General features: G+C 34.6%; 1 protein-coding gene across 4 annotated transcripts in view; it reads left to right on the top strand.

Moving 5' to 3' along the window:
* The window catches only part of STXBP5 (syntaxin binding protein 5), a 170029-nt gene that overhangs the window by 53480 nt on the left and 89751 nt on the right, over positions 1-26798 (top strand). For 3 of the 4 annotated variants that reach the window (XM_032650692.1, XM_032650690.1, XM_032650691.1), the window contains exons 7-9: positions 1993-2076; positions 9650-9773; positions 19572-19650. In XM_032650692.1, coding sequence (XP_032506583.1) covers positions 1993-2076; positions 9650-9773; positions 19572-19650 — 287 coding nt within the window. Of the gene's footprint in view, positions 1-22; positions 96-1992; positions 2077-9649; positions 9774-19571; positions 19651-26798 lie in introns of all 4 variants that reach the window. The other variant, XM_032650694.1, reaches the window with a different exon arrangement.

Below are 26798 nucleotides of genomic sequence, written 5' to 3'. Positions count from 1 at the left end.
CAGTTTTGTTTTTTTTTTCCAGAAAGAGTATGTATTTCAGATTGCCGAAGAAAGAAGAGTTTATGTTAGGAAAATTAAGTGTACTTCCTACCAAGGTGGGAAAATCTATTTTGTTAGTTTCAATGACTCGTTCTTCCAAATGTCCCCGTAGTCTGAAATCCACTAAGTTGCGATTTAGTTAAAGTTACTGGATCTGCCCCCAAATTTGTTCATATCTCCAGATCACATGAACAGTTATTGGCTAGCTACCAATCATTCATGTATTTATTAAACAAATATTTATTAAATAGCTACTATGCATTAGGCAGTATATTAGATACTAGAGACATATAGATGAAAATGCGTTTACTTATGTAAGAGAAGAAGCATCTCCGTCTGTCCAGAGGAATTGAGTAGGCTTACCCAAGGAAGCAACACTAAATGCTTAAAAGTGAATAAAAAGTGAATAAAAGTGAATTAAAAAGGGAGAAGGTTTCAAGCAGGGGGAATACTGAGATTTGGAAAATGCCAGTGCAGGAGGTGGTAAAAAGTAGAGAGTTTGTGAGGCAAGAACATGCATTTCATTCCAGAACTTATTCATTCACAAAAAAAGTACCTACAACATATCAGGCTCTCTGTCTTATGTTAGAGGTATAGTAGTAAACAAGGTAAAACCAGTTCTTGCTTAAATAGACCAGTGTTTCAGTTTGCAAGAGAATTCAGATAAGGAAAAAGACATTATTTTATTGTCTAGTGACCCTTCAGGTTAAAAAATGTACAGGTTGCTGTTGGAGCACATAGGAAGGACATTGGCTTACATTTGGTAGGTCAAGGAAGACTTTCAGGAAGAAGTGATAGCTAAAATGACATGAAGGATTAGTAGGATTAGTCAAGCAAAAAGGATGACATTTGAATGGAGTGGCCCAGTTAGGGTGACCGCATGGACAAAGGCGTAAAGGTAAGAGAGAGCATGACCTGAAAGATATAATGGAATGTATTGGGTAAGAGGGATGTGGAAAAGGATAAAGCTGGGGAGGTGAGCAGAGGCCAGACCATGATGTATCTTGTAGGTCAGATTATTCAGTTTGGACTTGATCTAAAAATAATGGTAAGGCATTAAAAAGTTTTATTAAACAAAAAGCTACATTACATGATCAGATTTGCATTTTAGAACTATCACCCTAGCTACAATATGGAATGGGTTAAAAAAAAAAGGGCCAAGACTGGAGAGTCAGAGAGACCAGAGACTAGAGAAGAGATTTGTGTATCTTGAACCAAGAGAGAGATATTGGAGGTGGAGGAAAGTAAATTAGAGAGATATTAGTGTGTACTTTTTAAATTACTTGATGATTTTACCTGGTAGGGGAGAGACTAGAGTTAATGATGACTCCAAGGTTTTTGCCTGAGCGACTTAATGAATATTTAAAAAAAGAAAGAATGCTGAGAGAGACACTGCAATAGGGAATACCAGAAAAGGAGGGTAGGGAAGAAAATAATGAATTCACTTTGGACACATTTATTTTGAGGTTCTTGTGGAATAAATATGTGAACATGTGGCCACTGGAATTATAAGTCTGAATCTCATGAGAGAGGTCTAGGTTAGATATAATTTGGAACTAATCAATATATAGATGAGTAAATGAGATTGCCTGATAATGTGTTGAATTAGAAAAGTCTGTAAACTTTAAAGCACATGAAAATGTTAATTTTTATTGGTGACTTATATTAATTAATGAAAATATACCCTCTGGACTTCAAAATGGTACTGTTTTCATTTTCAGTAATCAGTTGTATAATATATGTTGATTCCCTAATGATCAAAGGCATATAAATATGCAGTGCAGTATTCCCGTATGTCATCCATGAGATTAGTAATTAGCAATGCAGATGTTTAATTATATTATAATTTCATACCTGAAGCATATGAATGATAATTATCTTTATCATCAGCAAATAAATGTTTCATATGATTCATGTCATTCCTAGGTAATGTGGCATTTTCTTTTATTACAGCTTTTGATTGGCTTTGAATCTGGAACAGTAGTGTTATGGGACCTCAAATCAAAGAAAGCAGACTACAGATACACCTACGATGAGGTAATAACATTATTTTTGCTAATCAAAAGCTGTTGTCATTTCTCTAGCTCAGAACGGCTTCTCTAAGAACTTAGTGATTTTTTTAGGCAACCTTTTTAATTGCAGTAACGCACAGTTTTTGCATATATATGAAATAATATATTAAAATAGGTCAAAAGATAGAAAAAAAAATCTCTGCAACTCCTATCATTTGGCCATCCGGTTCCCTTACCTCATGTCGCAATGTTAGTTTCTCATGTGTTCTTCCAGAGATATTTTCTGCATTTACAAACAAATTAATAAATGTATGCTATTTTAAATTTTTATACAAGTGATAGTATGCTGTAAATATTTATAGTTTGCTTGCTTTAGGATCCAAATAAAGACTGTGATTGATTGATTTTGTCTTTTTTTGCCCTCAGACTTCCTATAAATTGGATGGTTTACTGAGGCATGATCGTATTTAGTTTCATTTTTAGCAGGACTATTTCATAGATGATGCTGATGTTCTTCTACCAGGTTGAATATTAGTGTCTGTTTGTGATATTAGCAGCCAGTGATGATGTTCAAGACCTAGATCTGTTAGTGTATAGTGTTGCAAAATAGGGAAGTTCTAATTTTATAATTTCTTCTCTATTATGTGGGACACTTCAGTAAAGAGAACCTTCTTGTTTACTCTTTTGGTTATATAGTAGGACAGTTCAGATAGGAAAGGCAGGATAAATGCTTGATTCTTTCTTTTTATTTCAGTATTTACTCTAAAGAGGTTGTTCTCTAGTAATCTTAATGATGGGTGATTTGTTCTTGTTTTCTGTTTCACTATGTACTCAAAGATTTGAACGTATTTCATATGCTTCAGTACACTGAAGTTATTATCCTTATTGATTTTCAAATTGTCCCATCTTTGGTCAGTGAATCTCTTCCAGTTGTTTCCCAAGTCCTCTGGTGATAATACTCTTAGATAGCTTCCTTGCCATCTGTTATAACAAAGTATACCTATTAATCTTATATATTTCTGTCCCAAATTTAGAATATCTTTTTCCATGAAACTGGCTTCTTTCAGTGTGAAATGGTATCTAGTGACCCTAATTTGGGTACCAGGAGTGTTCACAATTTCCAATTCAGTGAATAGATCTAGGAAATGTGTAAGTGGTTTTGTTTGTTTGTTTTTGAGAAATATGTCATGTGTTCATATCGATGCTTTCAGTTACTCAAGCAGACTACTTTGAGCAACTGTAGCAATACTTGGAATACTTTGTAAATGTCTGCGTATTATCTTTTAAGCTTGACTAAAAGAATTTCCTTTGCTTTCATAGCTGTATGCTTTTTTGTATTTAAAGCTTTTTAGTTAGTAAGTATTCTGTGGTTCACCAATCAAGATCTTGAAATTATTTTAAAAGAATATTTTTAATAAAGAGTTCTTGTCATTTCTCTGGAAGCTTTAGCCTGTAGAGCTGTTTCCTATGTCAAAATGAAAGCACATTTGAAAAACTGACTTTTTTTTGTTTTGCTTTTGTCATTTAAATAGTTATCTTGGCTTTAGCCACTATGGAGTCACAGGGAATTTACCATCTTACCTTAAATACACTGGAAAAATACATGAAAGAACAGTTTTTAGAAATTAGCAGGTAGTGTAGAACAGGGATTCCTTAGAGAGGGGAAACAAGGTGAGCCCTTCAATTGCCTTAGCTTATGACCTGGAGAGATCTTCCAGGTCTCAGCCCATGAAGGGGGAAGGGGGGAACCTAATTTAATAAGCCCAACAGTCTCCCTAAGTTGAGGAGGCAGAGTTGGGAAATTGGGGAAGATATCCATAGCTTATAAGACAAGGCAACAGAGAGTAGAGAACTGCCTAGAGATCGTTTTAAAAGTTCGCAAGGAGCCCTTCACCCTGCGTCTTCAGCTGAATACTGATTACTGCATGGGTGTGAGGCTTGGAAAAGATCCACTGGAAAGGAGTAGGTAGAACGATTCTCGTAGCACACAGAGGACTGAGAGTAGTTCACATTCCCAGCAGAATGGAGAAAGCTTGTAGTAGACAGGGCATCAGGAGGAGTGCCCAGAAAGGTACTGCCTCAGTAGTGGGGCCAAACTAGCCCTGCATTACAGGCTGGCTCAGCTAGCCTAACAGAGCTTAAAAGCAAGCCTTAAAAAGTCTAAGCTGTTTCCAAGCAGTATTTTTAACTGCATCCCAGAAAAAAGGCTCAAAAATCTTTAAAAGAGTATAACAACCCATCATAAATTTCACAATGATTAGCATCCAGATAAAAATCTATGATGCATGCAAAGAAGCAGGAAATATAATGCAAAAGGAGAACAAAATGCAGTCAATAGAAGCAGACTCAGAAATGATACTGATGGTATAATTAGTAGACAAGGATACTAAAACAAATATTAAACAGACTCCTTATGCTCTAAAAGGTAAATGAAAGCATGAAAATATTGAGGAAAGACATGCAAAACTTCAAAAACACAAGTGTAATTTCTAGAGATGAAAAATGTCTAAGATGAAAAATTTTCTCTGGATGGGTTTACCAGAAGATTTGATATTGCAGAAGAAAAGCTTGATTAACGAAGACACATAGCAGTAGAAATTACTCAATATGAAAGATGAGCAAAGAATGAGCAGAACATCAGTGAACTGTGGTACAACTTCAAGAAGACTAATATATGTGTAGTAGGAGTCTGAGAAGGGAGCATGTGGACAGAAAACATATTTGAAGAACTAATGACCCAAAGTTTCCCAAATTTGATGAAGACTTTAAACCCTATAAACTTCTAGAATATACAGATATCTTAGAAGTTCAATGAACTCAAAGCAGAAGAAACATGAAGAAAACTACACAAAAGCATGTCATATTTCAGTTGCTTAAAAGTAGAACCTGGGCTTCCCTGGTAGCGCAGTGGTTGAGAGTCCGCCTGCCGATGCAGGGGACATGGGTTCGTGCCCCGGTCCGGGAGGATCCCACATGCCGCGGAGCGGCTGGGCCCGTGAGTCATGGCCGCTGAGCCTGCGCGTCCGTATCCTGTGCTCCGCAATGGGAGAGGCCACAACAGTGAGAGACCTGCCTACCGCAAAAAAAAAAAAAAAAAGTCTGCATATAAGTGGACCTGCATGATTCAAACCCGTGTTGTTCAAGAGTCAACTACACAGTATACATATACTTACACTATACTTACATAGTATATACATTACTGTAGCATAAAGTTTACTATACTATATATACATTATTGATATTTATGTTTACATATATATATATATATACACACACTTGGGTAGCACATATGTAGTATTACAAATAATGGTATTAGACTATTAGGAAAAAAATATTTTATCAAGTTGTATTTGTACTTTAAACATTGCAGAAATAATGGAAAAAGTTGTGCATGTTTGTTGTATTTAAAAGTTCACATTTGGCTATTTCTTTTTGTAGGGTATTTTCTGTTACTTGTTTCTCTCTGTTATCCAAAATATTATGAGCTATTGGTCCCTGTAATTAGCTAGTATTTATTTTTGGAATGCTTAATAATTTAATATCTTAAAAATAGAAGGTACTCTTAAAGATGTATATTGTTTTCTTTAGCTAAGTAGAGCTATTAGTTCTCTTTATATAATATATATACTTATGTATATGTTACACATTTTTATATATAAGATTAGAATGTTTTTATTTATAAGTTCCAGATAACACTGTAAACCTCTCTTGTATTTCTTTTATCACTTTAAAAAATATATATTTAAGTAACTTTGTGTATAGCTTCTTAACATTACTTAATTTTACAGAAATAATTTCATCTATTAAGGCGACTAAGAAGTTGCTTATTTTAACTTTTTTTAAACAAATAAATATATTTATTCATTGCTGTGTGCAGGCTTTATTCACACATTGCTGTGTGTGGGCTTTCTCTAGTTGCAATGAGCAGGGGCTATTCTTTGTAGCGGTGTGCGGGCTTCTCATTGCAGTGGCTTCTCTTGTTGCGGAGCACAGGCTCTAGGTGTGCAGGCTTCAGTAGTTGTGGCATGCAGGCTCAGTAATTGTGGCTCACAGGCTCTAGAGTGCAGGCTCAGTAGTTGTGGTGCATGGGCTTAGTTGCTTCACAGCGTGTGGGATCTTCCTGGATCAGGGATTGAACTCATGTCCCCTGCATTGGCATGTGGATTCTTAACCACTGCACCATGGACTTCTGGGAAGTCCAAGAAATTGCTTATTCTAAGATTGAGTTTATGGAATGTAATGTGTATATTTTGGAATAAGTTTATTACTATTTTAAGATTTTATTTAGAATTTTGTTAGAGATACTTTGACCCTAAAACATGATATTAAATATTGGCATTTAAAAATACAACTGAGGGACTTCCCTGGTGGCACGGTGGTTAAGAATCCACCTGCCAATGCAGGGGACACGGGTTAGAGCCCTGGTCTGGGAAGATCCCACATGCTGCGGAGCAACTAAGCCCATGCGCCACAACTACTGAGCCTGAGCCCTAGAGCCTGTGAGCCACAATTATTAAGCCCCACATGCCACAGCTACTGAAGCCCGTGTGCCTATAGCCCATGCTCCACAACAAAGAGAAGCCATTGCAATGAGAAGCCCATGCACCTCAACAAAGAGTAGCCCCCTGTTGCTGCAACTAGAGAGAAAGCCCATGTGCAGCAAGAAAGACCCAACGCAGCCAAAAATAAAAATAAATAAATTTATAAAATAAATAAATAAATAAAAATACAGCTGATTGTCTTTGTCTATCATCATTTAAATTTTAAAATGTGATCCATAAACATTAAATTATTTTATTTAACTTAAATGTATAAGCATATGAGGAAGCCAAATAAATGGACATTGAATGATGATACTAAATGATGACTTTGTATGTAAGTGAAACTCTTAACTTCCAGTTACATGGTTTTTGTGCTGCACTTGGCAGTTCAAGACATTCTAGTAGGATAGCTTTTAGAGTCTGTTGACCATTAAGAACAAGAAGTGTATCAACTTGAATAAAAAAGAAGTAATTTAAAGAGAACATAGGAGAGTGCTTTTTTAAATTTTTTACAGACAAAATTTAAATAATATCAGAACAAAAAATTGAAGGGTAACAAACTTTGGTCATATAAAAATATTTTTCATGAACATTGGGGAGCATGTATCTTTTCGAATTAATGTTTTTGTTTTTTTTGGATATATACCCAGAAGTGGAATTGCTGGATCATATGGTAACTCTATTTTTAGGTTTTTGAGAAACCTCCATACTGTTTTTCACAGTGGCTGCACCAATTTACATTCCCAACGACAGTGTATGAAGGTTCCCTTTTCTCCACATCCTCGCCAACATTTGTTATTTGTGTTCTTTTGATGATAGCCATTCTGACAGGTGTGAGGTGGTATCTCACTGTAGTTTTGATTTGCGTTTCCTTGATAATTAACCATGTTGAGCATCTTTTCATGTGCCTGTTGGCCCTCTCCATTTCCTCTATGGAAGAACGTCTATTGAGTTCTTCTGCCCATTTTGTAATCAGGTTGTTTGTTTCTTTGATGTTGAGTTGTATGAGCTGTTTAAATATGTGGGATATTAATCCCTTACCAGTCATATCATTTGCAGATATTTTTCTCGTGTTCAGTAGGTTGTCTTTTTATTTTGTCGATGGTTTCCTTTGCTGTAGAAAAACCTTAAGTTGAATTAGGTCCCATGTGTTTATTTTTACTATTATTTCCTTTACTTTAGGAGACAGATCCAAACAAAATATTGCTGCAGTTTGTGTTGAAGAGTATTATGACTATGTTTTCCTCAAGGAGTTTTATAGTATCCAGTCTTTCATTTAGATCTTTAATCCATTTTGAATTTATTTTTGTATATGGTGTTGGAGAATGTTCTAATTTCATTCTTTTATTGGGTTGGCCAAACCATACGTGTAGCTGTCCAGTTTTCCCAGCATCACTTACTGAAGAGACTGTCTTTTCTCCGTTGTACATTCTTGCCTCCTTTTTCATAGATTAATCGACCATAAGTGCATGGATTTATTTCTAGGCTCTCTATCCAGTTTCATTGAGCTATGTGTCTGTTTTGTGCCAGTACCATACTGTTTTGATGACTGTAGCTTTGTAGTATAGTCTGAAGTCAGGGAATATGATTCCTCCAGCTCTGTTCTTCTTAAGATCGTTTTGGCTATTCAGGGTCTTCTGTGTTTCCATATAAATTTTAAAATTATTTGTTCTAGTTCTATGAAAAATGCCATTGGTATTTTGATAAGGATTGTACTGAATCTGTAGATTGCCTTGTGTAGTATGATCATTTTAACAATATTGATTCCTCCAATTCAAGAACACAGTATATCTTTTTATTTGTGTCATCTTCAATTTCTTTCATCAGCATCTTATAGTTTTCATAATACAGATGTTTTGCCTCCTTAGGTAGGTTTATTCCTGGGTATTTTATTCTTTTTGATATAATGGTAAATGAGATTGTTTCCTTAGAAGTTATATGCACCCCAGTGTTCATAGCAATTGCCAAGATAGGGAAGCAGCCAAAGTGCCCATCAAGAGATGAATGGATAAAGAAAATATGGTGTATATATACAATGGAATACTACTCAGCCATAAAAAAGAATGGAATTTTGTCATTTGCAGCAACATGGATAGACTTTGAGGGCATTATGCTAAGTCAAATGAGCCAGACAGAGAAAGACAAATACTGTATGATATCACTTATATGTGGAATCTAAAAGATACAGCAAACTAGTGAATATAACAAATAAGAAGCAGACTCACAGATAATAGAGAACAAACTACTGGTTACCAGTGGGGAGGTGGGGGAGGGGCAATCTAGGGGTCAGGGAGTGGGAGGCATAAACTGTTGGGTGTAAGATAGGCTGAAGGATGTATTGTATAACGTTGTACAACACAGGGAATATAGCCAATATCTTGTAATAACTGAATGGAAAGTAACCTTTAAAAATTTTATAAAAAATTTTAATTTTTTTAAAAAGATAAATAAATTTTAAATAAATAAATTTAAAAGTTTAAAACTTAAAAAATATTCTTCAGATAGTTTTTAAGTGGCTCAGACATATAAAATAAATTTCAGATTTTAAAAGTCACCTTAATAATTACTGTGAGAAATGGGTAACCTGTCTTAAAGCTCAGTCTGAGGTATTTTTAATTGACCTTAATTCCAAATGTACATTTTTGTCTAAAAATTCTAAAATTTTAGTTAATTTCTAAAATTTGTTCTCATCTGTCAATGCAACTAGTTTTTCCAATGGAATATTGATTATAATTGCTTGGTAATTTATGTTTAGTTATTGTTTATTGTAAGAATACATTTTGTTTTCCTGAACTTGTCAATAATACATATACCACTATCATATTATCCTTACGCTCACTTAAGGAGTAAATAAAGTAAAAATCATTAAAATAGTGTCAGAACCAAATTAAATCTCATAATGACAGGAGGACTGAGTTATGGGAATTTAAGATTAACATTATTGATGTTAGCTTGTGAAATAAGAAAAGGTTTAAAATGAAAAATTAATTATGAATAACTTGGTGTTTAAATAAAATTTTGTTTTTAAAAATGGAATTCTTTACCCCTCTTCTATAGGCTATCCACTCTGTTGCTTGGCATCATGAAGGAAAACAATTTATTTGCAGTCATTCAGATGGCACTTTGACTATATGGAATGTGAGATCCCCTGCTAAGCCTGTACAGACGATAACTCCACATGGTAAGAATGTATCCCTTTTAAATACCACCTAAATTGTGATGGACAGTAAACTGTTTTGAGTTTGCATTTGGATTTGTTTGTTTGTTTGTTTTTGATGATAAGGATGGGTTTTCTTTCATTCTGAATTTTAAATATTTATACATATAGAAATAATTTGTAACAACCAGGTAAATAAAATCTCAAATAACTATATTTGCGGTTGAAATTGCAAATATGAGCTTTGAGAAAATGAAGTTACATAATCTTCTGAGTATTATTTTCTCCAGTAGTCCAAAAAGTAGATAATTTTGTGAGTGATATAGGACTTACTTTAAACTGTTGTCATCTTAAAGTTATCAATTGCAAGTTGCTAATGTATATATAATATGTACTGAAACACTTGGAACTCTAAGAAGGTAATTTTATACATTAAAGTATTGTTTTCAGAGTCTCCAAAATGACCCCAAGTTTGATTCACTAGGAAGACTCATAGGACTCAGCAAAAGGATGCAAAGCAAAATCAATACAGGGAAAAGGCACATGGGGTGAAGTCTGGAGGAAGCCAGGTTGAAGCTTCCAACAGTCTTCTCCCAGTGGAGTCACACAGGACATGCTTAATTCCTCTAGCAATGAGTTATTACCACATGTGTGAAACGTTATCTACCAGCGAAGCTCACCTGAACCCAGAAGTCCACAGTTTGTATTGATGTCAGTCCACAGGTACCCTCTGCTTTAGCATGTACCAAAATTTTAGATGCTCAGAAGGAAAGCAGAGATTGGTCATAAACCATATTGTTTGTATAGATAATATAGCATAGTGTGCCACCCTTATCAGTCTTGGAATGGTGGAAGCTGTCTTGAAAGCCAAGTTACTAGTTGCCAACCAAGAGAGCTAATCTTACAAGCTGACCTTTCTAGGGATAGCGGTCTCAAGCCTGCTTTGTTAACTTTTTTCTGTACAAGTAATATATACAGAACCTCCATGAAGGTTTTATTAGGGTGCTTATGAACACATTATGAAGACCTTGTTTGAATTTTGGATGAGGCCTAGGAATTTGTATTTCTTTATTAATCTGCATTCTCGCAATTCTACCCTAAGAGGTTCTTAACCAGCAAATTTAGGGAAATAAAAAGGAACTGTTTTTTAAATTGGTAGCATACTGAAAGAGTACTTTTGTAGTTATTGCTAATGTTTCATTGTTTGCTTTAAAATATGAATGCCCACTTTTTAAAAGAAAATTGGTACATTCTGCATTATTACAATGTAGAAAATAAACAGTCAAATTAAAAACATCTTTCTGTAGCAATATGCATTTTTAGACTTGTTTGTTTTCTGGTAAAAATAATAATTCTTTTAGCCACATATTGTAATTTATTTTACCACTGCTTTTTGGTAGCAGTCATCTTCTGGAAAAGCACTTATTTTAAATTTGCTACAGGTCTATTTATGTGTGCCTCCAGAAGATAGCCCTTTTGATAGTAGGTTCCAGTTTTCCCTAATATATTTTTGTTCTTCCTTCTGTTAGTGCCTAAGTCCCTAATCTTTGTGGTACTCCTGAGTATTCCCATACATTTTAGCATCTCCCAACCCCACTGGAACCTAGGAATTCAGAAAACCAAAACAGTAGATGAGTAGTTTCAAGACCTTTAATTTCAGTTCCAGAAGGAAATAAAAATAATATTGAAGATGGTAGCAATATGTAATATTGGTTTTAAAGTTTTAAGTTTATCTAAATTTTTATCTTTTTTTGTAAGTCTAGTACAACGAGGTTTTTTTCTTTCAGACCATGTGAGAGTAAGTTTTCAACATATTGCCCAATCATCCCAAAATATTTCAGTATTTGTTTCTTACAAAGACATTCTCCTATATCACCAAGTTTTGCCGTTTATCAAAAGGGTCTATATGCAGGATAGATTTAGTTGTCATGCTTCTTTAGTCTCATTCAAACTGGAACTGTTCTTGAGCCTTTTCTTGACTTTCCTAACTGATAAATTTTGAACATTACAGGTCAGTTATTTTATAGGATGTACCTCCATTTGGTTTTGTCTGATGTTTTTTCATGTTTAGATTCATGTTGTACATTTTCAGCAGGAATATCCCAAAAGGATTGATGTGTTCTTTTTGCAGCCTCAGGTGGAGCTTATGTTTGATTTGTCCTAGTGATGTCTCATACTCTGATCCCTTGATTAAGCTTCTGTCTACTAGGTCTCTCCATTATAACGTTATTTTTTCCTTTTGAAATTAATAAATGTTTTTGATTTTTTCTTGTAATCAATAAGTGTTTTGATTTGGGGGAAATATTTGAGACTCTGTAAACATACCGTTCCTCATCAAATTTTTACCCTCTGTTTTTAGCATCTGTTGTTGTTTCTTGGATGGATTACTTATTGGTTGCCGAATGGTGATTTTCTATTTCATCTTGATACTTTTTTTATACTAAAATCTTAAGACCTTGAGAGCAGACTTTTAGAAGTAGCATAAATAGATTTCTACAGGGTTTGTAATATCTTAGCAAAAAAGGGTAACTAGTTAAAATTACTTTTTTCAAACAAGACAAAGAATATTTGATATAATATTTTTTTCAAAATTAGAATCCAAACAAAATGTAAAAGTACATTTTTTTCTGTGGCAGATGTTAGGAAGTTGGATGGCGTTTGTTGGCACAGTATAGCAGCCTAAAAATGTAGATCATCAGAAGTACTGTTTCTTTATAAAATATGAATTATTTTCAGCAACAGTAATGTGGTAGATACCTGCCAAAGTTAAATTTATGCTGATAGTTGAATTCAGTGGCAAAGCTAAGTGCATTTTTATACATTAAAACACAAAAATGTGTTTTTCATACAGTAACAAGATATCACATATTCCATATATACATATACCATATTTGTGGTATGCAATTTTTGGTATACTAAATATCTGCTTTGATGGATTGAAATTTAGGGCTTTTTTTCATTACTATCTTGTGTTGTGGTCTCTTGCTCTTACTTTCTAACAGTTACAGTAAATCTTGGGTTTTTTTCATATCTAAACCACATAAGGTAGTGGTTAAGTATATCTTATTCTTAAAAAAAATTAATAAGTGTTACCTTGATAATTGATTAGAACTGATTGTACTTTTATTTATTCATTCAACAAATATTGGTTCTACTATGTGATAGGCACCATTCTACACCTTAGAACAAATAAGCAAAATGTAAGTGAAAGTACCTGGAAACTGACATGCTATATACATATACGATTATAGTAAATATAAATTTGGATATCCTATTTACTTGGTAGGATAGGACCAAAAGATTTTTAGATTAGTTTTCCCCAAAATGTATTTCACGATACTAATTTTTCCTATGTTAATGAGTTATTTGGTGAAAAAGTATGTTATGATCAAAGAAGTTTTAGAAATGCTGAATTGAAGTTGAACATTTTCTTCACTACAAGACTTCTTAATCTTTAACGTACACTATGAATTTCTAAGAGGGAAGGTACGTATACACATGTATACATACATATATACGATTGACCCTTGAAAAGCGCAGGGTGTTGAGGTGCTCACTACTGCCTAGTAGAAAATCTGCATATGACCTAAAGTCAACCCTTGGTGTCTGTGGTTCTACATCTGTAGTAGTCTAGTATTTACTACTGAAAAAAATTTGCACATAAGTGGGCCCATGCACCTCAAACCCATGTTGTTCAAGGATCAACTGTATATTTATTATTTATGTTGGTTTATATATTAATTTATTTTATGTAGCTTTTCCCAAACTTATTTGACTTTAGCATCTTTTGTTCACAGAGCATCTTGTGGTTGTCTAGGGTTCCGTGGAATACACTTTGAGAAATGACGGCCTGGTGCTTGAATTATAATTTAATTATAAGACAGTTCCCCAGATTTGGTAGCTATGTTCAGTTTACCCTCCGATGGCATCATTCATTGCTAAAGCTGTTTGTTAGTGGACTCTTATTCTGAGGGGCATAGCAGTTATCTAGATAATGATGACAAAATGGCCAAGAAAGGAGAATAATTTGAATTCATTTAAGGTAATTTTCTGATATAAAGTTGTATAATTTTATGCATATCAAGATGGTTGATAGTCATATTTTTTCAGAAAGTCTCTATTTGGGTGTCTGAAATTACTCGACAGATGATTTTTGACCAAAACAAACAAAAAGTGATATCTTCCTTTAATCTAGTTTTTATGAATATCAAAGAACATTTCCCTGGCAGTCAGACAATCTGGAATGTAATTCTAGCTCTGCTGTCTGTGAAATACTTTGTAGAGATAATTACTGTTTTCTGGGACTTCGTTTCAGCATATGTAAAATGAAAGGATTGAGCAAGGTGGTTTTTAAGGTGTAAAGTTTTATGATTGTGTGGAAATGAAGCAGGATTTGTACCATCTATTGACTCTGCAAAGTCATTTCATCTTGGTGGGCTGTAAGTTCTGTATGTCTGTATGGTAAGCCTAGTGGGTAAGCCCTACTTCCCTCTCTCTCTCTTTTGGCTTGTTTCTCTCCTATGGCAGATAGGCTTTCATTTTTTAGGAGGGAAGAACTTTGGTAGTCCTGGCATGGCTCAGGTACTTACCCTGAAGCAGTCATCATGGTTAAGTGATTTGCTGACCCAGGGCCCCAGAGGATCTCCCATGTAACCCTGGGTATGTGCGTGTGATGTGTTGCAGAGTGAGATTTTTCTGCTATTGTCATGTTCACCAAAGTCAGATTATTCTCAGAGGAAATGGAGATGGTAGATAGTCAAAATCAATAGGTATCCATTATAGGAAATGACATTTTAAGATTTAGTTCGTGGAGCTTATTCATCAGTACAATCAATCCATTTATCAAAGAATAACCCAGGATTAAAGAACTTTTATTCTGTTAAACGTTGCTGAAGGAAAGATAAATTCAAACTTCACATAAGTAAAGCTAACTTAATGTAATATTTTAAGGATGTGACATATTAAAAATTTCTATTAATCTACTTTTAAGATTTACCTGAAGCATAATACATTCAATAAATAACAAATCCATACAGCAGTTCTTTAATGTAGTCCATTACAGAGTTTTCCCTAGTTTTTATATTTGAGTGTTATAAGATAGCAAAGAGCAGAGCAAGGTTATTTTAGTCAGAAGGTGCAGACATAATCAAAAGCAGAGTATTCTTGGAAAACTGTTAGTAGTTTAATATGACCAATGTTTAAAATTCCTTTGGGTGAGTAGCAGGAAACTAAGACAGAACTGCATACAGAGGCAAAAATATACCTTGTAGTATGCTAAAGAGTTTGGACTTCATGATGGAGACCTAGGAAATGATTTTATAGTGAGAAACATAAAATTTATATTTGGAAATACTGCTTTGATGGTATTGCATCAGATGAGCTGGGAGGAGAAGAGGGAGGTCAATTAGGAAGCTGTTGTTAACAGTAAATAATGAAGATGTCAATTGTGACTGCTAGTGAGAAGAAATGGACATACATAATGAAATTCTGGAATTAGAATCAATAGGACTTTGTTGATTGTGGCTGGGTAATTTTGGGGGATGGGAAGCAGGGCATAATAAGAGACAAGAAGAAATTACATGTGACATGGAGGTTTATGTGATTTACTAAGTCGAGTTTTATATTTAACCAGATCTTTTCAATGATTTATCAAAGTAGTTCACAGGTAGTTGAAAGAGTAAGCACACATTTTTCTACGGAGGTGGCATAGCAGTTAAGAAGTGAAATGACACTTAATGGTGAAATCCAGTGATGCTCTAAATGTCGTTTAGCTATATGTGCTTTATAAAATCTTAGCTAGTGCCTTATTACTTGATTTGATTTAGAAAATGGTTAGTCTAGGATTACAGATGAATAAACCTTTCAGGAATATAAGCAATAATCAGTGGCATAATTTTAAAAACCTGAGTTGAAAAAAGATCAGAGTATGCAAATCAAAAGGACTCACTAATTTCCAAGCAAGATAAATGAAAAATCACTATAAAAACTGTAACATTTTTAATTTATAGAGATAATGAAACTACTCTCTTAGCATCCTTGTATGCATCCTTGCATCCATGCATTTTGTCCAAACTTTTATAAAAAAAGTTTATTTATAAAGAAGTAAAAATCAGACCGGCTTTAAACTTTAAGTTTAAATGCTGGACACAGTAGAGCAATACCAAGAGACTATTGAGCAAGACAAACGTTAAGAATTTTGTACCTGGTCAGGTTTTATGTATCTGGTCTTCTTCAGAGCAAACATTTAAATTCCTGACTGAAAGGTCGTATATCTCTGAACAGATTGAAATAGAGGTTGAAATTCTTACTTTGTTCCTTGTATAGCATGACCCTCATGCTAGCTTTCAGATTTCAGCCTCCTTTTTTCCATACCTTTCTGATTACCCCAATTCTCTCTCCCACCTCAAGAAACCAGTCTTCTCCCCTGGCAGTCCTTTCCTGTCCCTTGATCTGGTGTTCTACTTAATTCTATCACTAGTCACTTGTTGGTTCTTGTAAGTTAGGATGCCAGAGGTTCAAGAGTCCATTGCGTCATCATTTTCTGCATAAAGAGGTGAAGAGATGTTTCCCTAGGATCTTAAGGCAGGATTAGATGTTCTAATAGCAGTTGAATGGTGTGTATTTATAAAAATTTAATGTAATAAAAGTGCCATTTCATATCAGTGGGGAAAGCTCTGATGGTTCAGTAATAAGGCTGGCAGGTGCATACCTGTATCACAACTCGTCACATTGTACACTTTAAATACTTGCACTGTATTGTCTGGCGATTATAGCTCAATAGAACTACACAAATAGTGCCGAAATTATTAAAGAAAAAATACCTTCCCTATATCAAAATATACTTCAGAAAATAAATATAGTAAATGAAACTATAAAGCAGTTACAAGAAAAAGCAAAAAAAAAAAAAAATTGTAATGATATTTGTGTGGGGAAGAACTTCCTAACCATGAAACCAAAGAGGCGGTGACAAAAAAGAATGATAGTTTTTTTCATACACATACACATGATGATACGGGATCGTAGCGTACCAGCCTCTTCTCCCTAAACGTTCCCCAACGTTAGCAGCCCAGTCCCCTTTCTTGCCCCACCAGGTAAGCTATGTCAAAAATCTTACAGGTGTTCTTCCAAAATATATGCATTTCTAAAATCGTGTGTTTTTACACACACATATACAAACATATGAGATTTTTTGGTCATTGTTTTACAAAAATAGAACTATATTAGTCTTTTTTTGCATCTCACTTTTCTTAATCCACTGTACTTGAGGAAAATCTCTCCATGTCATCTGGCACAGCCCTAATTCCTTCATTTCAATGGTAGTGTATCAGCCAATTGTTTGTCTCACAATTTTTCACACTTTATTCAGCCGTGCCAAATTAATGGGCGTTAACTTTATTTTCAGTTTCTGATCACTACAGATTGTGCTGCCTTTACCTTTCTGTATGTATTCGATAGGAATTTGTCCTTTTGTTTCTGTGGAATAAATGCTTATGAGTAGAATTGCTACTCCTTGAAATTTACTAGTTTTACATATTTCTATTTTTCATAAATGTTCTCAAACTGCTTTTCAAAAAGACTGTATCCTTCGCATTTTTACCAGCCATGTATAAGCACCTCTCTTCCATTGTTCCTGCCAGCAGTGGTACTATAGCTCATTTTACTTTCTTTTTTTGTTAACTTCCTGTTGGCCCAGAGTCTTAAGAGTTGGCCAGAGATGAATGACTGGGGCCTTTTCCTTTCCTAGGTCTTTCCTGGGCAGGCACACTGCCTTGCACATGTATACAGCCTTTTAGATCCCTAGAGTATGTCCAGTTCTTCAGGATTTTTAAAAAATTCCTGCCCAGGATCTTATTTGCCTCAACTAAAACCACAGCCTTAGGCAGCTGTGTGCCAGCAGATTGCTATTATTTCTGTGATGCCCTGGAGGTAGGGCTTTTTGTCTCCCTGAGCTGATGTCTGTTCTGTCAAATGAAATTGCCACAATGCCTTGGGAGTAGAGTTTTTCAGTGAGCTGCAGATTGGGACAAAGTACTGATTACCCTCTAGGGAATCTGGTTTTAATGGAACTGCAGATAAACTTCAGTCCTCTCTGTTGGCTGATGATGCTGTTGCCTTTTCATGGTACTGGGCCACTGAGCTGGGGAACAAGGGGAATAGGAATAGCCCTTGTCAAAGCATCCCAGTCCCCCTTGTCTTACCAAGGTTTGCTCATTTCCATTGAGTAGATAATGTTAACGCTCATTTTGTGGCTTCAGTTAATTTGCAGAGTTTATAGTAAGTGAGCGAGTTCAAGGAGGTCACACTTTGTCATTCTGGAAGTCAGTCTCCTTTTTTAGTTTTGTTAGCTCTTCATAGGAATTGAGTCCACCGTGTGAACTTTAAGGTCATTTTGTCCAAATTTAAGAAAAGCTGTTGGAATTCTAATTGCATTAAATTTGTAAGTTAATTTTGGAAGAATTGCCATTTTAGGATTTTAAGTTTTCTTAAATAGAAACATGATTAAGACTGATAGACTTATTTAATCAATCACAAGTGACACTAGGGATAGTATTTGCAACATATGGATACAATGTTAATGACCTTTGAATATTAAGTTTATTTTTAAATATAAAGAATATAACATACAAGCATGGGTAAAAGATATGTTATTTTTAAAAGGAGAAATACAGATGATCATAAAGCCTAAGAATTTTCCGTTAGGAATTAAATCAATACAAATTAAAATGAGATGCCCTTTCCACTTACCAAATCAGAAAAAAAAAGAGCACTGTTCAGGAAGCGTGTGGCAAAATACTCTCCTACACTTTCTTCTTCCTTTCTGGAATACAGTTCTACCTAAGTATCTCTTTTCTAGAAATTAATCCTAAAGAAAAATTATTAATTTATTCACTGATTAAATAGTTACTGAGTGTCTACTCTGTGCCATACAATGTTTGTCACCATGGATGTATCAACAGAAAACACACACGTAAAAACCTTTGCTTTCATGGAATTTACGTTCTTGTTGGTGAGGCAAATAACAAACAAAAGAAAATACAAACTTCATTAGAATGAGCTAGTTACTATGGGGGATAAAGCTGGGAAAGAGGATAAGAAGTGTTGGGATAGCAGTGTGTGTTTGGGATCTTCACAAATAGTATAATAATGGTGAGACTGATAAATCCCTAAGAAATGGGAATAATATGTTTTATTTTCTTTAATTTTTCTGAGTTGTTAATACAATGAACATGTAAAAATAGATAATAGAAATCAACCTTTTTAAAAATAATCAAAATTCTTTGACAGTATGAGTTTCTGACATATTTTATAGAGGTTGGTTTATTTTAGCAATCTTCTGGACATTGCAATGGATGGCTTTTACTTTAAGAGAGTAAATATAAATGAGTAAGAGAGTAAATGTAAATTTATGCTAATGAATTTATTAGCATAGGGATTTAATTTTGCAGCCTGTCACTTTGGGTGAAAATATGACTTAGATTTATTTTTCTCAAATAAGCTATTTTAAAACTTGAATTCATTGGGCAAATTGAGACCCTATTTTGCTTATCTTCAGTTAAGAACATTGGAAAGACTGAATTTCTCTTACTAGAATTTTATCACATAAATGTTGTTGACAAGTTATTTTATTTACTTTTTAGCACTGAATTTCAAACAGTAAATTGATCATTTAAAATATCTTATTTTGTATTAAATACTTCTTTCAAGACCACTTTAAAATGTTTCATGGTGGATTTCATTATATTTCATTTTATAAACTATCAATGTGTAAGAATTTAGAGTAACTTAGAATTTTAGAATTTAATGCAGGAAAATATATTTTAGGAAAACAGTTAAAGGATGGGAAGAAGCCAGAACCATGCAAGCCTATCCTCAAGGTGGAATTCAAAACGACTAGACCTGGGTAAGATTTTACTTCACTGACAGTATTCATTGTATATAATTACTGAAGTAACACTGACAGCTCTCTTATCATTTATTTTTGAAAGCCTACTTTAGAATGGTCTAACCCAGTCATAAATTTTGTGCTTTCTTTATTTAGCAAGATAACTAAAATGGATAATTTTAAGATAAAATATTTCATTGTGTTCTCTCTGTCTTTAGTAATTTCACAATATATCTTGGAAAGTTTGAATTATTTTTCTTGTCCAACTTTATATGTTCTATTAGCTTAGTCTTCAGTAGCAGTAGTGTTTATTCACTAGTGAAAATTGTGGAATAAGCAATGAAGAAAAAAGATTTAAAATTTAACCTGTTTATATAATATATGTTCATTATGAAAGTTAAAAGTATTCTTCAAAAATTAAATCTTATTTTAAGAATATTTGGCAATTCCAATAATAAATACAGCTTAATATCAAAAGAAGATCATCAGTAGTATTTGAAGAGACTGATTTACACTGTGAATTAGGTATAAGATTTATATGGTTTTTACAATTTACATATCTTACATGTTTTTTGTATATACCAAATGTTATATTTAAAAATATAATAAAGGAAAAATTTTTTTAAGGTTTCTTTGAAAATTCCACATCTCTTTAACCTCTAAAGGAGCCCCTTTATTTATGTTCTAGTTTCCTAGGAAAGGTGTATGGTTTTATTTACTAGAGCTATGTTGTAAGAGGGTGAATTTATGTAGTGTATATAGTGCAGTGATTCTCAGATTATGGTCTCTGGGCCAGCAGCCTTAGATGAGAACTTGTTAGAAATGCAAGTTCTCAGAACTCACCCCAGACCCACTGAATCAGAAACTCTGTGGGTGAAGCCCAGCAATCTGTTTTTACTAGACCTGCAGGAGATTCTGATGCACACTAAAGTTTAGAACCACTGGCACATTTTTTTATATACCAGCTTATAACCACTGGTTATTATAACTGGCTTACTTCCCTTTTCACTCTGTTCTTTTCTCAATCTAATTCAACTCAGCCTTTTTCTTATTCGAAAAAAAGATAGTAGGCTGAAGAATCTTAAGATTGCTGTTATTTTTCCTTGATCCCCTTTAGCCTTCCTCTGGGACCCAGAAGATATATTGTGTTCAGACAAAAGATTGACTGAACTCCAAGAGGAATAGTATCTGTTTAATTGGCCGTGGCATCCCTCACTGTGTGACCTTTGGCACAGAGTTATTTGACTTCTTTGTGCTTTAGTTTCCTCATTAATGACATAGATGTGATAATAAGTCAAAAGGTTGTTGTAATGAATTAAGTGAGATAATCATGTGTTCAAAACATTTCACACAGTGCCTGGTACATAATGAACTTTCTATAAACGGTTGCCCTTATTTTTATTGGGAAACCTCCAACCACCAATTGCCTTTTATTTGCTGTAGTTGTTCTATGGCAAATGTATGTGAATAGGAAAGCATAACAGCGAAACGGCGTGGGGTGGGGAACCAGAAGAAAAAACCCTATGTTTATAATACAACATAAAATGAACTGTCTAAACATTTAAACTGACAGTGCTAACTGTCTTCTGAATTATCTAATCATTTTAACAACTGTTGGTTGGCAACAAAGGCAGAAGTACAGGGAAGATTTTTTTTTTCCTCTCTGTGTTCTACCTATTCCTGTTTTCACTCCTATGTAGTGGTAATATTTATAAGTTCCTGGTTTCTTCAGGATGGCAGTGATATTTTTCCTTTCATAGGATCAGAAATAAAAGGAGTCTGGCTCTTTTGTATGCATTTGTAGGCACTGTTAAATAGATCCATAGGATAACCCTCTGGTAACAGTCTTCTCCAGCTTCCTAATTTCTTTTTTCACCTGGGATAAGATTTTCAGTGAATTAAATGAGCTCTTTTTTTCCTCACTCCATGACTCATTTCCTTGAGATATCTCCCCAGAATTCTAGCACATAGCCAACATTGGGAGCTACTGGAACACCCCTCCCATCGAGAGCAGAATCACCCTCCATTAAGCAAGCTAGGCAGCTCTCAGCCTTTCCTGTTCCTAGCAAGTGTCTCGGGCAGGTGCCGGCAGAATGTGTTCTATCAGTTCATGTTGGCAAATTACCAGATTTTATTAGAAGGGCCATCCTTCCCTGCTCAGAATCTTCCACATTTTCTTCTCTTTACCTAGAAATAATTCAAGGCCGAAGGATTCCCTCTCACCCGTTATAGTTCAGCATAGATGTCACTACTTTTAAGGATGTCTTGGCCATGTGGACTAGATTGTGTCCCCTAGTAATATACTCTCAAAGCATGCTGTATTTTTCCTTTCTAAAACTTATACTTGTCATTAATAATGAAATTATTTGTTTAATGCATGCCTTTCCCATTAAATATTCAGACTGATGAAAGCGTGAGACATAGCTCTCTCACTTCTAATTGTCCTAGCACAGTGTTATTGAACGTAAGGAAGAAGAAGATAGGCTGGTGTATAGAAAAGCACAGCCATGAAGACTTAGCTGTTTTCTGTTCATGATAAACTAGCTGTTACTGTTAATGTTAAAGGTAAACTGACAAAAAATGGAATCAAGATGTTGTGTAACTTTTATTTTCCAATAAAGTATATATTACACCAGGGGAGACAAGATTTTTCCCTTACATAGGGAACAGTGACAATTTAGTTAATATTACATTTTAATAGCACTTTTATTAAAGATACGCAGGTATTCTTTATATGGCCAGTTCTTAATAAAGAGTCAAAAATTAAATGTTAAGTCAATTCTGTTGAAGCTGTTTTTTGTAAAATCTAACGTGACTCAGGTGTGAAGTCCTGCAGCCGTTGACGCTGGAGCAAAGTGATTAGAGCCTGAGCTCTTGAGCCGCACCACCTGGGTCTGAGATCGGCCTCAGCTGTCCACTCAGGTGCTGCCTTCGGCAAGTCAACTAAGCTTTCTGTGCTTGCTCCTTCTCTGTAAGGTGGGAATGAGAGTAGTATCTACCTCAGAGTTGTTATGAAGATTCAACGATTTATATAAAGCACCAGCTTGAAGGGAAGCCTCTCTGTTAGGGAACCTAAAAGTGAATATGATCACGGCTAAATATGGCAGTTTAGTTACATTTGGAGAAGCACAGCTAAGAGGTTAATTTACTCCCCTTCTTCATAACACATGCTATGACAAGCCTTTTGTGTACAGGACCAGAGAATAAATATTTTAGGCTTTACAAGCCATATGGGTCTCTTGCAGTTATTCAGCTCTGCTACTATAGCCCCAGAGCAGCTGTAGACGGCTCTTAAATGAATGAATGCAGCTGTGTTACAATAAAACTTTATTTACGGACTTGGAAATTTGAATTTCATATAATTTTCAGGTATCATTATTTTGGGTGATTTTTTTTAACTATTTAAAAATGTAAAATCCATTCTTACTTTGCAGGCCATACAAGAACAGGCAGTGGACCATAGTTTGATGACCCTTGATAGGCACACACGTACATATGCATGTTGTAGTTAAGTTAATCTTTAAGGAAAAGTTGGGCTTTTGTGTTTGTTTTCCACTGACATTACCCTACTCCCACCCCTGGTGCCAGAATTTCTTTTCAAGTAGTTGAATAGATATGGTGATTTCTTTAATTTTATATGTGGGCTAAAAGCTCTAGGTAGATTACCTATGTAATATAAAAAAACAGATTACAGTAAAAACTCGGGGTACATTCATGATATTCATGAAAGTATCTAATGATCTATTTCAATAATCCTCACAGACTTGCTACCCTTGAGTTTCCCCCACTGCTACCAGTGTCGTGTTTCTGATGAGAGAATCCTAACTCTCAGAAGCCCCAAAACTCCCCTGTGCAGTTATTTCTCCAGAACACGGGCTCACTTTCTCTGATTTTTATCTTTCTCGACTGTAGATTGTTCTTAAATAACTATATCTGTTAACACTTGTGCTGCGCCTGCTATGTGTGTGCTGCCAAAGTGCTTTACGCATATTTATTTAATCTTAGCAACAACCACATGAGACAGGTATTATCTCACAGATGAGGAAACTGAAGAAGAAAGGTTGAGTAACTTGCCCAAAGTCATACAGCTCATAAGCAGAAGAGCCCAGATTTAATCAAGTCTGTACCCTTACCTGTACTCTACTACTTGCCTGCTCTCTGTTCACATTAACCACCAATCCCCAAGATTACACTCATACCTGCAGATCTCCCAGCAACAATTGCTCTGCTAAACTACTTGCTGAAACTGCAGATGAAGAAACTCACCTTCAATTCATTTACAGATACGTTGCTCACTGAAAACAATGTTTGTTTTGGGATCACAGGTTTGGTAATAGTCTTTACATCAATAAGTGTGTTTCTATTTTCTCATTCATGGAGCCTCTGCTTTTCTCTGAACTCTTGCCACCAAAGTATTGTTCAGCAGATGTTCCATCTGCTAATCCATCTCTCTCATCCATCTCAATTCTTGCTAAGCCATAGCAGCAAGAAGAGAAACCACATTCAGAATCACAAGTTGTTTCCTTTTGTCTTAGCAATTCTTATATTCTTAGTTGAGACAAAAATAGCATCTTATATCTTGAACTCAAGACCCTTACTTAGATGGCTTGGCTTTCAAGCACCAAGAAGAAAAGAATTAGTAGATAAAGTGAACATCCATTATTGTCCAGGTACTCTGCTCTGCAATTGGAATGCATTATCTTTCATAATTCTCATAACAGCACTATGACTTGGGTACTTTTATTGTCTCCTTTTAGGATTATAGGTAATGAGTCATGGAGAGCTTAAGTAACTTGCCTCATGAAGTAACAGAGCTGGAATTTGAGCCCAGGTTGACTCCAGAGCTGGAGCTCTTCTTAATCAGTGTACTAGGAAGTATCACAAATAGCCTGGGTTAGGATGAGATTATCCTAGTGATTCACAAGTCACTCAGTTCACCAAGAACTGTATTCTCTTTTATATTTGCTAGTTTATCAGGTCATCTTTTTAAAGTTAATATTAAATCATACTCAATACACGTAATCACACTAATGTGAGATGAGAGATCTGTCTGTGCCTCTAACAGGCTGGATAACTTAATGCAAGTAACCCTAGCTACTCAGGACTAGAGAGTTTCACAGATTGCTTCCTGGCTGCATATTTAATTCTAATTTGATGATCCCCACGTTTGATTTTATGGTATGTGGTCATGGCACTTGGTCTTATACTCACTGTTTAGGAAAAATCCACAGGCAGATTTACATTTAATTGTACCTAATGAGAAAAGACCTCTTTGAGTCCATGGACTCTTAAAATTTCACCTGCATCATCAGATAAGCTTCCCTGTTTTCATGTTACTTTTACCATGTTGGTCAGCACGTTTCAACCTCAAATTGGCTAATTCTCATTGTATCACTATCTTCAGAGACATTCTTATGACCCACCCCAGATTTACCTGTATTATATTCATTCTCTCAAAAGTTGAACATTTTCTCCCAATCTTACTCTTCAAACCTTGTACCTAGCTGGGATAAATTATTGTTCACTTTCTTGATTTTAAGATAACATTTGACGTGCAGTGCCTTAACGAACACTGTTATGGTATAATCCTGTGTAGCTAGAAAAGTGAGACTACTAGACTGATAGCTCTGTCTTCTGACATCAGAATACTTCATTTAGTAGCTATATAAGTATGTGCTCAAGACTGGGATTTTTGTCCGTGGCTTCTATCAATTTAAAGTACTAAGATTCCTCTGTTTTTAAGCTTCTCTCTATATTAGGTGTGTTTTTTTGAATTTTATTTTTATGTTTTTATACATCAGGTTCTTATTAGTTATCAATTTTATACATATTGGTGTATATATATTGATAATTCATTACTGCTAAAATATAATTGATATCACATATTTAATTAAGTCTACTGATATACATATCCATTTTTGTATCATTAGCAAGTTTTACTTGTTAACTTTGTTTGAAAGTAAACGTGTATCAAGCCATTGAAATATATTTAACCAGTAGTGGTTACTAGAATGGAGGTGATGTTTCCTGAGTGTAAGACAAAGAAGCACATATAGAATGGTTCCCCGACAGCTCAGAACCCTTTAGCACCAAGGCTCCCAGCACTGGTATTTTATCCTGAAAGACACTAAAATAAAGATGTAGAAAGGAAGACTAGTAGACTCTGAACAGGGCGAGAAAAAAGGAAACCCAAGATATCAGTTTCTTGAAGTGTTTGTAGGAGAGAGTAAGTAAGCATTGTATACTTCTGTAGAAAGATGGATTTGAATGATAACAGAAGAAAAATTAGGAGATATATATTGTAGGAAGGATTAATTTGTAAGGGTACTTTACTAGCATCATTTCAAACATGAGCCAGGATATAGGGACATTAAATTTAAGAAAGAAAAAGAAATGGGTGGATTCACAATAGAAAATACTCATTTAGAACATGTATTTAGTGAATTCACCAGTATATATAAGTAGCAGTTATATGTCATCAAGAAGAGGAAGAGTAAGATGCAGATTTTAATTTTTACCTTAAATTAGGGAAGACCTCCATATGAGTAATGGCAGAAAAGAAAGAGCCTTTGGAATAGGAGACACTGAAAATGAAACAATTAAAAAAATTTTTTTTACATTATTATTTTTTAACATCTTTATTGAAGTATAATTGCTTTACATGACTGAAAATGAAATAATTTTAGAAGAAAGTTTTAGAGTGGATTTCTCATGTTGAACCCAAAGTGTACTGATAGAGAAGATAACTTTCTTAAATATTGAAAGCATTGTCATATGATTATATGATCCATTCTTCTGGAAAAATTTTTTGGCCACAGAACCAATAATCTTAGGATTAAGGTTAGGTTTTAGGTCCTGAAATGGAACATTGAAGTAGATGACAAGAATAAAAAGTGTGGTAGAGGGGAGTGTGCTGCCTAAAGGATGCAGTGAAGCCAGGGAAATTAAATGATGGAAAACAAGAATTCTTGGCCCGTGCTGCAGTGACCAGCACGTATTAAGTGCTCAGTAAAATGCTTGTCAAATGGATGAATCATGATAATATCATGACTTGATTTATATAGTTTTTCTTGAGTGGCCTAGGAAGCAGAAAAATTTTCAGCATAAGCTACATTTTAACAGTACTTTAATACACAGTGTAATGACCAGTATGGAAATGACATTAA

The sequence above is a fragment of the Phocoena sinus genome, chromosome 12, assembly GCF_008692025.1.
Source record: "Phocoena sinus isolate mPhoSin1 chromosome 12, mPhoSin1.pri, whole genome shotgun sequence".
NCBI classification, from domain to species: Eukaryota; Metazoa; Chordata; class Mammalia; order Artiodactyla; family Phocoenidae; genus Phocoena; species Phocoena sinus.
This window is presented reverse-complemented; position numbering and strand designations above follow the sequence as displayed.